This window comes from Salmo salar, chromosome ssa23 (genome assembly GCF_905237065.1).
Source record: "Salmo salar chromosome ssa23, Ssal_v3.1, whole genome shotgun sequence".
In the NCBI taxonomy this organism is placed as follows: Eukaryota; Metazoa; Chordata; class Actinopteri; order Salmoniformes; family Salmonidae; genus Salmo; species Salmo salar.
In genome coordinates, this window is record NC_059464.1 from 23,285,815 (window position 1) to 23,303,739 (window position 17,925).

The 17,925-nt window shown below is 44.2% G+C and overlaps 1 protein-coding gene across 1 annotated transcript; it reads right to left on the minus strand.

The window, feature by feature from the left end:
- Positions 1–5,584: 5,584 nt before the first annotated feature.
- Positions 5,585–17,377, minus strand: LOC106584276 (flavin-containing monooxygenase 5-like). Its single transcript, XM_014169341.2, has 11 exons — positions 17,054–17,377; positions 16,632–16,798; positions 16,273–16,461; positions 15,987–16,152; positions 15,627–15,769; positions 15,257–15,456; positions 13,077–13,310; positions 8,308–8,429; positions 8,074–8,146; positions 7,600–7,848; positions 5,585–7,505 (listed from the first exon to the last, which is right to left on the minus strand). The coding sequence occupies exons 2-11, from the start codon at positions 16,761–16,763 to the stop codon at positions 7,319–7,321; spliced, it is 1,695 nt and encodes a 564-aa protein (XP_014024816.2). The 5' UTR covers positions 16,764–16,798; positions 17,054–17,377; the 3' UTR covers positions 5,585–7,318.
- Positions 17,378–17,925: the final 548 nt, after the last annotated feature.

Sequence of the window (17,925 nt, forward strand, 5' to 3'; positions counted from 1 at the left end):
CATCACACACTGTTTTACATTTCCTTTATTGCTGTTTAAATGCCAAAGACATATCTTTCTACACTGCCTTCTTCAGTAGGACGTTGCTTTGGTTGAACAGGTACAGAAAGAGGCTGGACATAACTTCAAGAGTACAAACTAGAGGGTAAAGGCTAACAACTATGAAAGATGGTTTAATGTTATTTATTTTCATTTCACTTTTATTTAAGCAGGGAGTCCCGCTAATCTCAAATGTTTCTTTCTCAAGGGAGCCCTGCATGACAAGATCAGCAGCAATTACACAAAAAAGTTAGACACAGATAATACAATCAAGGGAGCACAAGAAACACACACATTGGCAGTACAGGTGGCAATGGAAGGCGAATAATAATAACTAGAAAAGTACATTTCCTGAAGAAAATGTGTGTGCTTGCTAGCTTGTCTTGAAGTATTGATTGATTGAAAGGATAGGATAGCCAGAACATATTCAAGCTTGAACGGTTCAAGAGTTACTATTGGTTATTTATGCTAATTTAGGCCGGTTTTAATAGTCATCATTTATAAAGTTTGAAAATGTGTCACAGCTGTCGTGGAAGAGAGAATGGGACCAAGGTGCAGCGGGTTGCGTGCTCAACATATTTATTAAATAAAATGAGAACACCACGGAAAAAGAATAAACAAACTAACGACAGGAACAGAGAAGCAGGCTCAAAAAAAGCAGTGCTCTCAAACAACTATCCACCAGTGACAAACAAAACACACACCTATTTATAGGACTCCCAATCAGAGGCAACTAGAAACACCTGCCTCCAATTGAGAGTCCAGCACCCAACCTACACATAGAAAAACTACCCTAGAATATACACATAGAAATACAAACATAGACCAGTGACCAAAAACCCCGTAATACATAAATAAACTACCCTCTGCCACGTCCTGACCAAACTACAATAACAAAATATCCTCTATACTGGTCAGGACGTGACAGTACCCCCCCAAAAGGTGCAGACCCCTGATGCACATTCACAAAACACTGAAAACCCACAAAACAAACAAAAAAATCCCCCTAAACTAAAGGGAGGGAAGGGAGGGTGGCTGCCGTCAACGACGGCACTGTGCTACACCCCCCCTCCCCAACCCTCCTATATCGGAGGCGGCTCAGGTGCGGGACGTGGACCCCGCTCCACCCTCGGCGTCGCCCACTCAGGCGACCCCTCGGCGTCGCCCACTCTGGCGGCCCCTGACAGGCGGGGCCGCTCTGGCGGCCCCTGACAGGCGGGCGGCTCTGGCGGCCCCTGACAGGCGGGCGGCTCTGGCGGCCCCTGACAGGCGGGCGGCTCTGGCGGCCCCTGACTGGCGGGCGGCTCTGGCGGCCCCTGACTGGCGGGCGGCTCCTGACTGGCGAGGCTGGGCTGACGCACTAGAAGCCTGATGCGTGGGGCTGGTACTGGATGTGCCAGTCTGGGCACACGCACCTCAGGGCTAGTGCGGGGAGCGGGAACAGGCCGAGTCGGACTGGGTTGACGCACTAGAAGCCTGATGCGTGGGGCTGGTACTGGACGTGCCAGCCTGGAGACACGCACCTCAGGGCTAGTGCGTGGAGCGGGAAACACTGGACCGTAGAGGCGTGCTGGCGGTCTCGAGCGCAGGACTGGTATCACCCGTACTGGCTGGATGCCCACTTTCCCCTGGCACATGCGGGGCGCTGGTACTGCGCATACCGGCCTGAAAATACCCGGCCTTGCCACAGCACCCATCACCCCAAAGCACGGGACCTGTCCAGTATGTCTCTGCCCAAAAAGGGTACGGGGAGCTGGCCTGGGGCTCCATCCACGCGCAGCCAAACTACCCTTGTGCCCCCCCAAAAAAAATAATTGGGGCTGCCTCTCAGACTCCCTTAACTCCTCCATAGCCCTGGAAATGCTTATCCTTAGTTCTGTCCATGTCTCACGATAGTCCATCCGTTGCTCCCTCCTCCGCTGCTTGGTCCATTTTTGGTGGGTAGTTCTGTCACAGCTGTCGTGGAAGAGAGAATGGGACCAAGGCGCAGCGGGTTGCGTGCTCAACATATTTATTAAATAAAATGAGAACACCACGGAAAAAGAATAAACAAACTAACGACAGGAATAGAGAAGCAGGCTCAACAAAAGCAGTGCTCTCAAACAACTACCCACCAGTGACAAACAAAAAACACACCTATTTATAGGACTCCTAATCAGAGGCAACTAGAAACACCTGCCTCCAATTGAGAGTCCAGCACCCAACCTACACATAGAAAAACTACCCTAGAATATACACATAGAAATACAAACATAGACCAGAGACCAAAAACCCCGTAATACATAAATAAACTACCCTCTGCCACGTCCTGACCAAACTACAATAACAAAATATCCTCTATACTGGTCAGGACGTGACAAAATGTTAAAGTTGTTTTAATGTTTGTAGCGGAAATGGTTAAAGAGCAGTTGCATTTCAATTGTCTACCACTGTGTTCTTAAGTTTGGAATAATACTGTGAAATTGTGAAAATTATGATAATGCCTTTTTAGTGTAAGAGCTGATTGAAAAATAAATTTGTTAATAGACCAATATGAAAGAGCTTTACAAACCTCTCTGTCAATAACAGCTACTTCAGTTTTCCCCTCCTTACTGAGACCACTCCCAGACAGTCCTAGCAAAATTCTAGTTATTTTTGTTACTTTTTGACCATTTTCATTGACAACAATCACAGTAAGGTACTTAATTATTACCCACAAATAATTTGATACTGAGATTTTAAAAAAAAGCAGCATTAGACTTTTAAAGGATGGAGGAATTACCGTAATTTCCGGACTATAAACCGCTACTTTTTTCCCACGCTTTGAACCTCGCGGCTTAAACAATGACGCGGCTAATATATGGATTTTTCCCGCTTTCAAAAAATGAAATAAATAAAAAAACACACATTCTGTGACATGCTCAGTTTTTTGCCGGCATGAAGCTTTCATTAGACCAATGACATTGCCGAACGGGTTAAGGTCAAACAACTTTTTTGTTTAGGGTTTAGATTAATTCGAGCGCGCTCAAACTTCCCATCATTCTGATTACGGTAGTCATTTTGTCACCCTCATCATGGCAAAGACACGGAGAAATGCATATGATGCAGCTGTCATGACGTTGGCCTGTGGGTAAGGTTTATGACCCCCCCATAAATACCTTTCCCCCTTCCCCTCTCTTACTGACCCTACTGAAGGACTGCTGTCCTGTTAAATATAGAGAGTCTGGGAACATCAAACAAATGTGGAAAGGTACCACATATTTGGTTAATAAAACCAGTTGGAAATATGCTTGGGAACGTAATGAGTATGTATGTCAGTTCAGTTGTCATCTGAGACATTATGACTGATGACAGGACGACATAAATTGTATCTGAGAAAGTATACACCCTCTAGTTATCAGAGTCACATGGAATTGTTATGCAATTCAAATGTTTGATATTGAAAATGTTTGTTAGGAGATGAAATGTAATTTTAGCTTCCGAATGAGAGATTTGGGTTTTCATAAGGAAAGTGCCCTGCTCGATCAGTGGCCAACCCTGTGAAGAGACAGGGGTTATAAACGATGAAACACCTCCCTCCCCCTCTCCACTATATAATCCTTTGACGAAAAGATAACCAGGTAGTTCCAGTACGGGAGGGCTGCACCCTCCACGTTAGAAGGAGACACACATATCAAGGACAGAACTATGCCAACCTCGGCGTGAGCTTTGATGGCAAATGTTATGAACTTTGAGCTTATTCACTACAGAAGTGATACTTCCTAGCCGTTGAGTTAGCAGCTGCCGCTGTAACGTGGGCTAGGAAAGGACGGACGACGGATCCAGTCTAACAGACGGACGAAGATACCACCACGTATCCAATTGACCACCAGAGACATTCTTCCGAGTAACAGGAAGATCTGTTGGCCAACCCGGCCAGCATCTACAACCAATCTACCGAAGCGCAGCTCAGAGTAAATATTTATTGCATTTTCCTTTTCCAAATGGGCGGTAATTTAGAATGCATAAGATAATGTATTTACGATAGCATAGCTGCTGTTTCTCTGTTCCTAAATCTTCCCGCTCTTTCATTCAAGCCCAACCCCCTTTCCTTTGTGTAACCAGCCGCCATATCTGTTCCGTCTACCGGGACGTTTTCTGTATGACGACATTGTATTCTGTGTATTTGTAATTCTGTGTGATTAGTTAGGTATTTAGTAAATAAATAATTAAACCCAATTTTGCATTGCTGATTCAACTTGTTAGCCAGGGTTCGTGAAGATAGCCAAGAACTTACAACTTTCATTCTGAGACTGAAAATAAGACAAGGGTTAATATTGACTGCTATCGAGGTAAAATATTACTAAGTATTTTAAGAGTTTATTCGGAAGATAACAGCTCTATAAACGTTCTTCCGTGGTGCCCCGACTTTCTAGTTAATTACATTTACATGATTAGCTTAATCAGGTAATATTAATTACAGAGAAATCATTTTATAAGTTAGCATGTCATATCACTTAATCCGACATAGCCAAAGACACGACACAGCTTTCAAGTTGAAGGCGATTGATCTGGCTGTTGGAAAAGGAAATAGAGCTGCTGCACGGGAGCTTGGTCTGGAGCAATGACTTTCTTGGTAGGCTACTGTTTACTGCTAATTTTTATTTTTTGTTACAAGCCGTGTTTCGTTAAAGCCTGTGTAAATTTGTTTCGATGTACCGGTAGGCACCTGCGGCTTATAGACATGTGCGGCTTATTTATGTTCAAAACAATATTTTTTTTTAAATTCAGTGGGTGCGGCTTATATTCAGGTGCGCTCAATAGTCCGGAAATTAAGGTAAATAATCGATGAATGTGTGAAGTGTTTCCATCATCCTAAAATTGGTTTTGGTGTTTCTTGCTTGAATGGTTAGAAAGCAGTGTCGCTGTGACTATCTACCTCTCATAGAAACAACTGACTGTAATGTAATTATGCACATTTTAAATGATTATAGGTCAAAAAGTATATACAGTATCAAAACGTAGTATGCAAACAATCTAAGTTGGGTCAGTCTGCACATTTCAATGTTGGTTTGGAGTTGATAGCGGTTCAAGAGTAGTAGCGTCTCCATTTTTATGATTGAAGTCTATGGCCCCTTGATTGTCATTCAAATGCATTGGGGTTGATTTTAAATGTTGATGTAGTTAAATTATATATGGTCATTTCCATATATAATTTCCATTGGGTGTCAAATGAAAGCTAAGAGTCTATATTTTGGGGGAAATGAAGGCATTTCTATCTTAAAAATTAGGCATAAGTAAGGCCTTGATTTCTGGTCAGACAGATGGAAAAGGAGTCTTAGAAAATATCTACCAGAAATAGTCTTAAAAGGTATTAGAAATATATCAAAACACAGTAATGTTGAAGTAAAGACCCCTGACAACTAATATCAACACGTTTAGTTAGAGAAATTATTTGCCTTTAAGTTTAAGAAACATTGCTTTGTGCCTTGTAATTCTGTTACCAAAACCCTACATATCTATAAGATTTTTTATTTTCTCTCCCTCATGATTTCACAGAAATAACAAGTAAAGGTAGACCTACCAATTAGTAAATAGTGTTTTTACTGTTTGTTACCAAATCGGTCAGTCCACAGATGTCGATTTTTGGTCCAGTCCAGAACGGCATTGATTTGGCCCAAACATAGACATCCATGATCGGTGACCTGTTAATTGAAATGCATTCCAGGTGACTATCTCATGATGCTGGTTGAGAGAATGCCAAGAGTGTGCAAAGTTGTCATCAAGGCAAAGGGTGGCTACTTTGAAGAATCTCAAATATAAAATATATTTGGATTTGTTTAACACTTTTTTGGTTTCTACATGATTCCATATGTGTTATTTCATAGTTTTGATGTCTTCACTATTATTCTACAATGTAGAAATAATAAAAATAAAGAAAAACCTTTGAATGAGTAGGTGTCCAAACTCTTGACTGGTACTGTATATATACAATCAACAAGATAAAAGCTAGACAATCAGGTCCTCATTGATTTTTTAAATAATATTTGAGCATAAGAAAACAGCATTAGCCATGTCAAAATACTTAGAATTGTAGGAAATTAGCTTAAAAGACTGCAATTTTTTCCCTCATCATGGTAAAATGCATAGAATTGCAGGACTTTGGCTTTAAAACCGCAAAATGTTATTTCAGCTCCATTACAGGATATGTGGAATTGCAGGAGATTAGCTTTGAAATTGCAACATTTTCTCTCCACTGCAAGGATGATATTGTTTACTTATTTTTTGGTCTGCGTATGTTTCTTCACCACTCAACACCTATGGTGGGTCGCTACTCTTAAAGACACTTCGATTGGTGGGTCACAAAGCAAAAACGTTTGGGAACCCCTGCAGTAGAGTACAGTACAGCAAAGACAAGTAAAGTTGAGTATAGTTCCATACAGTAGACCTACAGTCGAGTAAAGTTCAGTATAGTACAGTAGAGAACACTAGAGTACAGTATAATATATTGTACTATACTCTACTGAACTATACTTGAACTCTACTGTGATGTGCTGTATTGTACTCTACTGTACTGTGATGTCCAAACTTGTGAAACATAGACGTCTATAATTGGTTCAGATTTGGTCTGGTCCAGACCAACCAAATGTGGTCTTGTTAAGGGCAGAGCTCATTAGAATAATAGCCAGTGTGTAGAATAATACCCATATGATATTGCATATTTCTACCTTTGTGTTCCTATTCAGGATACATCATTTGGCATGTCTATGTAGTACAGATCAGGGACCCATGATGTAATTCTGTTACCAGGTGTAAATCCCCTTCTTACTGGAGTTCAATAATCAAAGAATTTTTTTGAAACTCAAGATGTCATGTTATAGCTGACACCCCATTTTTTTCTGCAAACATCTTTGAATCTCAATCCAGAGCAGATATTTATCATAATTATTTATCAAAAATAATTTCTCAAGCGCGCTAAGTCGGGGCTGTCTGCACATTTTAAAGTTGGTTTCATATTAATAGCTTACGCGGTTTAAGCGTTAGAGCTAACCGAAGAAATCAAATAAGAGTAAGAGTTTTAGAGAGGTCTTACTTTCACCAAGCACAGCTAATGAGTGTTTCTGTAAGACAATGAAAGCAGTCTGCTAGGTCAGATACAGCCTAACCTAACGTAGCAGGCGTAAACAAAACGCCTGAAAAAAGATCCCCTACATACTGGTCTTGACGAGAAGAAAGAAGAAAAGAAACAGAGGGCCTGGTCCATAGTGGAGGCAATAGAGTGTTAATGTAGATCCTAGATCTGTTGCTATATAGGCTGCTTCTACGCCGAGCCCCATAGTAGTGCTGAGAGCCAGTCCAGCAGGTGAGTTGAGTCCTGTAGTAGGTCCTGTAGACCTAAGGTCAGTTTACACTGGGAGAGGACCACAGCTAGCATCACAGCTCCAGCGGACAGCGTGATCAGCAAGGGGGACAGAAGGACCAAGGGCCTGGGGGGTTCTGGCTCCAGCCTGGAATAGAATGAATACATACAAAATAGGAGATGATATTCTATTGATTCCCAAGGGGAAATGAATCTGCCCGTCTACCCTTTGGGCTACCTACCTGGTTCTGAAGGGCTGGGCTACGCGCTCCCACTGAGTGAGGATGGCCTGTCGGGCCCCGTCCCACTTTCCTGGCCCTCTTAGGCGGTACTGGTAAGGGGTGCAGGGCCCCAGCAGTACACGCAGCCCCACACTAGGCTCCCTCAGCAGCAGCCCTAGGATGTTGGGACGAACCCCCACCTGCTCAGCCAGGGAGTCCAGGTATGGTATATAATCCACATGGAGAGCTGCCTGTCTGGGACACAGGCAACTGAGAGAGAGAGAAGGGGAGAGGATGGAGGAGAGGGAGAAAGAGAGAGAAATTGGGAGGAGAGAGAAGTTGTTCGTGACCTCTAGGCCTTAATTTCACTTTGAACAGCCTAGGCCCTAGATTTGGGAACTGACAAGTCTGCAGTTCACAGGCAAGGTAATCACTCATGACAAAGCAAGGCAAATGGCCACTGGTATTGAGGCAGCTCTTCTTCGTGTTGTTTACCTCTTCATGTTCCGCTTCGTCTCCGTCTCGATTTTGGACAGCATCGTTTTCCGTGGTGGGAGCTGGGTCAACCCTTCAACAAACAGGTTTGTGACAGGTTTGTGTCATTCCAATATGTGTGTGTGTTTAAACCTAATCTCTTGTGGACAGACTATGTAAGATAAATGGTATTGTAGTTTGTGAGATTTTAGGGTTTGGGTTGCCAAGATTAGTTTAGACCAGGTGTGCGTGTACCTGCGATGACCCTCGTGACCCAGCGGGCCTGCATCTCCACTGCAGGAAAGATGGGTCCTTTAGTCTGGAACAGACCCATGATGGCCAGCGTGGGGCGCTCGAGAGCTGGAGGGAACACCCGTCTCGAATAAAAGAAAACAACCCCTTTTACCTAAAGCAACATCAAGTTAATTATACAGTATGACACCATTTCCCCTCTGGCATCTATTAAGCGTTGATCTATCTTCTGTATCTTAAAGGGGCAAATCCTAACATCCACTTAGGGATGGTTAGAGATTTACTGGGAGGGGAGGGAGGGGATAGGTAGGCTGGTCCAACTCGAAGTGTCATTCAAAAAATGCGCCCCCCTCCCCAACGTAAAAACTATATTCATGTGACCCTCCCCTTGTACTGTAAAATAAATTGCACACCCTCCCTCCCCCCTCATGCTCATTAAGCTCACCGCTAGTTCATACAGGGAACCCGGGTATAGGCTTCAGCGGTGCATCAGCTGACATTGCACCAATCATATTTTACAAACACTTCCTACCTTAATATGGCGGTCAATTTAGCTGATCAGTTTTACTCACTCATTCTCTGCTACCTCTACTGTTGTTTGATGGTATGCAGTTGCATTTTCTTGCACCCAGCCACCACCCCAGCCTCTACCTGTTTGGTTCTGTGTTTCCTTCCTGCAGGGAGATTTGTACAGCGTAGCTTGCTCACTGCCTGAAATTATTATTAACTTAACATGATGCATACTCTGGCGGTGAGCTATCCCGAAGGAGCAGAGCCTAACGCCAAAACTAACCATTTATTAGAAAAAGATTGCAATATGTTAAACGAATACGTGGCGTTTCCTGTCTGAAATAGAATTAACTCAAAATTATGTTTACGACCACAAAATAACAAACCCTGTGTTTCTAAACGTGGATATCTACTTTGCCACTTCAGCATGATTTCGTGGCCCAGTCGATGCCACGAAGGGCTACGGGCCAGAAGATTGAGGGCTTGCCGACCAACGCGGGACATGCAAACTCTCCCTGCCTTTTTCAGTACACTATAGTCAGAGCTGGCTGCAGACAATGATCAGCTAGGTAGAAATCAGATTTGCAACATTTTGATGCTATATTTATAATTATATAAAATATATGCAACGAATAGAATACTATGTCAATCTCTACAAACAGAAAATAGGCCTACATCCCTCCCTACCTTGCAGGCCTACCCAGTATCAAAGGCTTGGCTTGACAATCTCTGAATGTCATCACACTTTTTGGTGTTTTCTAACAGATGTCTCTTTCCATTCATCAAATGGCCGCTGCACAGTTTGGATGCTGGAATTATATTTTTGGACGAATGTGTTCAGGTACAAGAGCCTTTTGAAGTAGCCTAATCAGATACAAAAAAATGTCACTGGTTGTGTTTGACACACATAAAAAGTAATACATTTTAAAAGTTAAATGACAAATATTTAGGCCATATTGAAGCGTTAGGTTCTGGGGGCGCAAGGAATAGCCGTTCGGATCGGAGGAGGCAGAGAATAACTGGGCCTGCTGGGGACACGTGGCCACATTATTATAGGACAACTTGGGAGAATGATGATCCACAACAGACAGCACATCTCAGGATCAGAACTTAAAATACAGCCAGACTTACCTGCTACTGTGCCTTTATACACCTTATCAACTGTTGAGTAAATAAAAACAATTAGGGGGTGCTTATATAGTCCCGTTTCACTCTACACTGAGTGTACAAAACATTAGGAACACCTGCTCTTTCCATGACAGACTGACCAGGTGAATCCAGGTGAAAGCTATGATCCCGTATTGATGTCACCTGTTAAATCCACTTCAATCAGTGTAGATGAAGGGGAGGAGACAGGTTAAAGAAGGACTTTTAAGCTTTGAGACATGGATTGTGTATGTGTGCCATTCAAACGGTGAATTGGCAAGACAAAAGATTTAAGTGCCTTTTAACGGGTATGGTAGTAGGTGCCTGGTATGGTAGTAGGTGCCTGGCGCACCGGTTTGAGTGTGTCAAGAACTGCAAATCTGCTGGGTTTTTCACGCTCAACAGTTTCCAGTGTGTATCAAGAATGGTCCACCACCCAAACCGGTGCATATCACACTCCCCCTGAGCCACCATTGGAGTGTCCACAACTGATCCTGTCGTCTCCGCTTATATTGAAAATTGGTTCAGCTTGAAATTATTTTATTTGTGGTATGACGCTAGTTAGCCTATTGAAGATCAGAGGGGTATCCTACGAAGCTGGTTTGAAGAGGTAACTTTGGTCAACTCAGAGTTAACTCAGGATAACCGGTCATACGAAAGTGGCTCACATTTTAGGCAGGTCAATTTCTATGGCAACAAATCCTTCAGAATAAACCTGCTCCGGGGCAGGCTAACTCACGGCTAACTCCACTTACCCTGAATGAAATGACTAAGCCGCGAGTTGAAGACCAATGAAATCAGATTCCCTCCCTTTTGCAAAGGTTGTCATCATCCCCTTCATTTGAAGAAGACGACTGATTCAATATTTTAATAATGACATTTTTATGCGTGTGCAATTATTTTAAATTGTAAAATATATCACATTACGCATTTAGTAAATACAGAATACACTTTGAATTGTTACATTGTGTGAAGTTTTCATGCACACACACACACTCCAATAAAGCAGTTTTTTTACAATTAAATGTTGCTAAAAGTAATTAGGAAGGAAGTGGAGGGCACTCATCCAGCAAGTCGAGGTGCAACCCCAAAACATGTTGTAGCTTTAAGGAACGGGTCATAATATTTTGTTGCTTAATCCGTTCAAACACTAGAGCCAAATTAATATAAAGAAAGAATTATCAACATGCCACATAGGTGCTAGAAACCGCTAAAAACGACTAAAAACCACACTATAGACAACTACACTAGTGCTTGTCATTTTGGCACTGAAAGTTAGATTTTGGCGGGGATTTATTTGCAGATATTTTATTAAGGGTCAGAATTGATCAAAGGGCCAGTCTAAATTAAACTGGTTACTACTCTGGCCCAGAAACTAGAAAATGCATATTATTAGTAGATTTGGATAGAAAATACTCTGAAGTTTCTAAAACTGTTTGAATGGTGTCTGTGAGTATAACAGAACTCATATGGCAGGCAAAAACCTGATAAAAATCCAACCAGGAAGTGGAAAGTCTGAGAATTGTAGTTCTTCTTTTGAATCTCTATCGAAACTACAGTGTCTGTGGGGTCACGTTGCACTTCCTAAGGCTTCCATTGGCTGTCAACAGCCTTCAGAAAGTTCTTTCAGCATTCTCCTGTCACTGGGCAGAGAATAGTAGCTCAGTCAATCAGTGGATTGCCTGGGGACAAAGGGATTGGATATGCGCGATCCCGCAAGTGCGCCGTTCCTTCTTTTTCATCTTGAATGAATATGCTATTGTCCGGTTGGAAAATTATAGCATTTTTACGTTAAAAATACCATAAAGATTGATTTTAAACAACGTTTGACATGCTTCTAAGAACGGTAATGGAACATTTAGACTTTTCGTCTCTGGTACTGCGCTCGCACGTATTGCCTTTGGATAGTGCTCTGTACGCACGAACAAAACGGAGGTATTTGGACATAAATATGGATTATTTCGAACAAAAACAACATTTCTTGTGAAAGTAGCAGTCCTGGGAGTGCATTCTGACAAAGATCAGCAAAGGTAAGAGAATATTTATAATACTAATTCTGAGTTTAAGTGACCCCGAACTTGGCGGGTGTCTGTATAGCTTGCTGTGATGGCGAGCTATGTACTCAGAATATTGAAAAATGTGCTTTCTCCGTAAAGCTATTTTAAAATCTGACACAGCGGTTGCATCCAGGAGTAGTCTATCTATAATTCTTTAAATAATTGTTATATATTTTGTCAACGTTTATGATGAGTATTTTTGTAAATTGATGTGCACATTCACCGGACGTTTTGGTGGGAATACATTTTCTGAACATCACGCGCCAATGTAAAATGCTGTTTTTGGATATAAATATGAACTTTATCGAACAAAACATACATGTATTGTGTAACATAATGTCCTAGGAGTGTCATCTGATGAAGATCGTCAAAGGTTAGTGCTTCATTTAGCTGTGTTTTGTTTTTTTGTGACACATGTCCTTGCTTGGAAAATGGCTGTGTGGTTGTTATTTTTTTTCTATGTACTCTCCTAACATAATCTAATGTTTTGCTTTCACTGTAAAGCCTTTTTGAAATCGGACAATGTGGTTACATTAAGGAGAAGTGTATCTTTAAAATGGTGTAAAATAGTTGTATGTTTGAGAAATTGAAATTATGATATTTTTGCTATTTTTTATTTCGCGCCATGCTATTTCACTGGCTGTTGAATAGTGTGGGACGGTCACGTCCCACCTTGCCCAGAGAGGTTAATGAACGAACCAATCCTGGCACGCAGGCCGCCAGTTGAATAGCCTGGGCATAAGGGAAGTACTAAAACACCTTGATATAGGGGAGGAGCATGCAAGCAGATGAGGAAATTTGGCTAGGATGGAAGACATTATATAGTAAAACCTGCAGAAGGGTGAATGCATTACCCTCCCCTGTGCCCGATTTAAAAAAAAAAACACACAACCCTCCCAAAAAAGTTTGACAACCCTACCCTATGTTGGACCAACCCCCCTACCCCTAAAGTCGAAATGTAACTTGCTCTATTGACATCAATACATGACTGAGTGAAAATTTGACTTAAGTGGAAGTAAGGATTTGACTACCTGTCCAAGCCAGTATTATAAAAGGTACCTGTACAGGTTGAGATCCCCCACAGATCCTGAACATAGTGACGGGGGCAGGAAGGAGAAGGTGCCATTGTATCCAGTACAGAAGACCACTGCATCGATGTCCTCCTCCGTGGTTCCATCCTGGAACAGCAGTCCGGACCCCTGGAACCCTCTCAGGTCTGGCTTCAGCACTACTGCCCCCTGCAGGATACGGCCTGGAAGGTCATCGTTGATCAGCGGCTTCTGCTCTAGCAGCCTGGGAGGACAGAGAGAGAAATGAGTGATCTCTTTTTTTGGCTTCTTTTTTTAATATTTTCAAATGTTGCCATAGTGCAAACTCTCAAATCCGATCTGATATTTGTCACACCTATGTTTTGGGCTGTAATAGGGTGCTGGTCACCTGTTTGCAGGCTGTAATAGGGTGCTGGTCACCTGTGTGTTGGCTGTAATAGGGTGCAGGTCACCTATGTTTCGGGCTGTAATAGGGTGCTGGTCACCTGTGTGTTGGCTGTAATAGGGTGCTGGTCACCTGTGTGCAGGCTGTAATAGGGTGCTGGTCACCTGTATGTTGGCTGTAATAGGGTGCTGGTCACCTGTGTGTTGGCTGTAATAGGGTGCTGGTCACCTGATTGCAGGCTGTAATAGGGTGCTGGTCACCTGTGTGTTGGCTGTAATAGGGTGCTGGTCACCTATGTTTCGGGCTGTAATAGGGTGCTGGTCACCTGTGTGTTGGCTGTAATAGGGTGCTGGTCACCTATGTTTCGGGCTGTAATAGGGTGCTGGTCACCTGTGTGTTGGCTGTAATAGGGTGCTGGTCACCTGTGTGCAGGCTGTAATAGGGTGCTGGTCACCTGTGTGCAGGCTGTAATAGGGTGCTGGTCACCTGTGTGTTGGCTGTAATAGGGTGCTGGTCACCTGTGTGTTGGCTGTAATAGGGTGCTGGTCACCTGATTGCAGGCTGTAATAGGGTGCTGGTCACCTGTGTGCAGGCTGTAATAGGGTGCTGGTCACCTATGTTTCGGGCTGTAATAGGGTGCTGGTCACCTGCGTGTTGGCTGTAATAGGGTGCTGTCACCTGCGTGTTGGCTGTAATAGGGTGCTGGTCACCTATGTTTCGGTCTGTAGTAGGGTGCTGGTCACCTGTGTGTTGGCTGTAATAGGGTGCTGGTCACCTATGTTTCGGGCTGTAGTAGGGTGCTGGTCACCTGTGTGTTGGCTGTAATAGGGTGCTGGTCACCTGTGTTTCGAGCTGTAATAGGGTGCTGGTCACCTGTGTGTTGGCTGTAATAGGGTGCTGATCACCTGTGTGTTGGCTGTAATAGGGTGCTGGTCACCTGTGTGCAGGCTGTAATAGGGTGCTGGTCACCCGTGTGCAGGCTGTAATAGGGTGCTGGTCACCTGTGTGCAGGCTGTAATAGGGTGCTGGTCACCCGTGTGTTGGCTGTAATAGGGTGCTGGTCACCCGTGTGTTGGCTCTAATAGGGTGCTTGTCACCCGTGTGTTGGCTCTAATAGGGTGCTTGTCACCCGTGTGTTGGCTCTAATAGGGTGCTGGTCACCCGTGTGTTGGCTCTAATAGGGTGCTGGTCACCCGTGTGTTGGCTCTAATAGGGTGCTGGTCACCCGTGTGTTGGCTCTAATAGGGTGCTGGTCACCCGTGTGTTGGCTCTAATAGGGTGCTGGTCACCCGTGTGTTGGCTCTAATAGGGTGCTGGTCACCCGTGTGTTGGCTCTAATAGGGTGCTGGTCACCTGTGTGTTGGCTCTAATAGGGTGCTGGTCACCCGTGTGTTGGCTCTAATAGGGTGTTGGTCACCCGTGTGTTGGCTCTAATAGGGTGCTGGTCACCTGTGTGTTGGCTGTAATAGAGTGCTGGTCACCTGTGTGTTGGCTGTAATAGGGTGCTGGTCACCTGTGTGTTGGCTGTAATAGGGTGCTGGTCACCTATGTTTCGTGCTGTAATAGGGTGCTGGTCACCTATGTTTCGGGCTGTAATAGGGTGCTGGTCACCTGCGTGTTGGCTGTAATAGGGTGCTGGCCACCTATGTTTCGTGCTGTAATAGGGTGCTGGTCACCTATGTTTCGGGCTGTAATAGGGTGCTGGTTACCTGTGTGCAGGCTGTAATAGGGTGCTGATCACCTGTGTGTTGGCTGTAATAGGGTGCTGGTCACCTGTGTGCAGGCTGTAATAGGGTGCTGGTCACCTGTGTGTTGGCTGTAGGCCGTAGAGGCGGTGGTCGTATCGGTGATTAAGGCTTCTCTCTGCAGCCCAGTTGACCAGCGCTCTGGGCAGCAGGGAGGTCAGCAGGACGGTGAGCCGTGAGATGGCCGTCATGTCCAGTGGGAGACCGCTACTGGACATACGAGCTAACACCCACGTCCCCTTACGGGTACTCAGGAAGGTCTGGGATGTAAGAGAGAAAGGGAAAAGGGAGAACAGAGAAGTAGAGAGACAGCCATGAATGGCCAAACTCTCTTTACAGTATGAGAACCACTGGGTTTGAACCTGGGTCGCTTTTGTACCTCAAGAAAGTATTAGCTTAAATATGTCCTCCTGTGACAGGTGAGCCCCACCTTCTCTGCAGCCCGGCTGATCTCCACAGCGATATCTCCTCCAGAGTTCCCAATCCCCACTACCACCACCCTCTTCCCCCGAAACGCATCAGCATCCTTATACTCCCAGCTGTGTAGGCAGCGGCCAGGGAACGACTCATGGCCTGCATGGGAAAGAACACTCAGGTGGTTGAAGAGGTATTGTACCTGTTGGCTACACACATCCAAAAAACTTCACAGATGTAAACATAGGCCACAGGCTTGTCGAGGACCTTATGGTCAAAACATTGACACATCTATGGGTGTATCAAAACTGTATATAGAGTATAGTGTGTAGATTGTGTTTAGATAGTGTATAGTGTTTAGATGCTTTAAACTGACCTGGGAACTGGTCTAGCGGTGAGACAGGCTGAGTGTAGTGTCCTGAACACACCAGGACCCCGTCAAAGACGTGTCTCTGCTCCTGTCCCTCCCCGTTCTCTGTCACCACCTCCCACTGGCCTGAACGACTGAAGTCTGGCCTCTGTCTCACGGTCAGCACGCTGGTCTGAAACACACACAGTAACAGATCACAGAAAGTCATGTAGAGGCTAAATGACTGGGAGAGGTCCATCAAGGGGAGGAGAAGAGAGAGGGGGAGAGAGAAAAGGAGAAAGAGAGTGGAGACCTGGAAGGTGATGTGTCGGAGGAGGTCAAAGTGTTGAGCGTAAAGCCTGAAGTACTGCAGCAGCTGGGAGTGCAGCATGTAGTTGGGGTAGTCAGCTGGCATAGGGAAGTCACTGAAACACATCATCTCCTTGGAGGTGTTCACCACCAGAGAGCGGTAGATACTAGTGCGGCCCAGCTCAGGGGTTTCCTGTGGACACACAAATTACATTATTTTCTATTAAAAGGGCCTTTTCCCCCCCTCGAATAGGGCTCTGAGTAAGGTGCCATTTCGGATGCACCCAAGAACACTGTTGGTGATGCAGTTACGAGGGGTGCATCGCTATAGTCCAAAGTGGGTTCCTTTCCTCATATCCTCACCTTGAACCTCCACAACCCCCCGATGTCATCACTGCTCTCGAAGCAGGTGGGCTCCAGACCCTCATCCAGACAGCTCTTGATGCTGGTCAGACCTGAGGGACCCGCCCCGATCACTGCCACACGTTGGGACATACTACCTGTGTGTCGGTCTGTCTTTCTGCAGAGGACTGGAGACACAATAGCAGGCTGATGTGACAGACGCTCTAATTCAGTTTCCACTGACTAAGCCTGTTGAGAAACCATTGCATCACCCCATAGATCCCCGTTATCTTTCCTCCGTCTGCAGTGACAGGTTAAACCAACAAATGTCCAACTCACTCTACCAACAATCACTACTGAGCATTTTTTGATAATTTCATAAACCTGAATAAGAATGCAAACTCATCAAAATAAGTTGACTCTCAACCAGCGACTGTACTCACCTGATCCATAGACTTTACTCCCTCTCAGCTGGAGTAGTTCTGACTGGAACTGTGTCAAATGCAGGTCATTGTTTGGTGCGCTGTGTCATTTCCCCCAGGTTAGATGAATGTAGACATTCTTGGAATCTGTAGTCAGACACACATCTGGTCCCCAGGCAAAGATTTCCAGATGGATTCTTGGAATAACTGGATCTGTAGTCTGTAGTTAAACAGTATTTTAGGTCAAACGTTCTGATTTTCCCTGAGCTGACATCCCTGTCCTGCACACATAGACTCTGACCAGCATATTAGCAGAGTAATGTTCACAAATCGGGAAGTGAACCACAAGCAGGGTAGGGAGTGCCCTATAGGTTAACCCTTTACTTGACACACTTACATAAAACCTGAGAGTTGTTACTAGCCCACACTGCTCAATTTAATCTACCTGAGATTCATTAACATAAACTCATCTCACCATCCACAATGTTGCCTTTAACGTGTTTTGACAGAATCCCCTAGAAGTGGTGGACATGTAAGATAAAGTGGTGACAGCAGGGAGTTATAATTTATTTATTCATGTTTCTTTCCACACAGAAACATTGGGAAGATCTTTATGGGATTAAAAATGAGGTGAAGCAGCATTGAATACATGCTTCTTAGTTACTTTGGCAACTAAGAAAATATTTTCTAAACATCCCGCTTTGGGCTGGATGTGTCAATGTGTAGTTCATACATGCATAATCTATGAGAATTGCTGTTTTACATCAATTAGTCACAAAAATCCTACTTTGAAAGTGACTGTTTTCGTGAAGCTGTGCTGCATCATTTTCCATACATTTCCCCTAGGTCAACGCCCTAGCAATTTGAGTTCTAGCCTCGCATTTGAGTGACAG

Bases quoted from the DNA above. Each gene is read 5' to 3' on its own strand.
- LOC106584276 (XM_014169341.2), bottom strand. From the start codon at position 16,763: ATGTCCCAACGTGTGGCAGTGATCGGGGCGGGTCCCTCAGGTCTGACC. The intron at 8,430-13,076 runs GTACCTTTTATA...CTTTTATTCGAG, and splicing joins GGGGATCTCAACCTGTACAG to ACGGGTGTTCCCTCCAGCTC. The intron at 7,506-7,599 runs GTAGGTAGCCCA...ATTCTATTCCAG, and splicing joins GCCCAGCCCTTCAGAACCAG to GCTGGAGCCAGAACCCCCCA.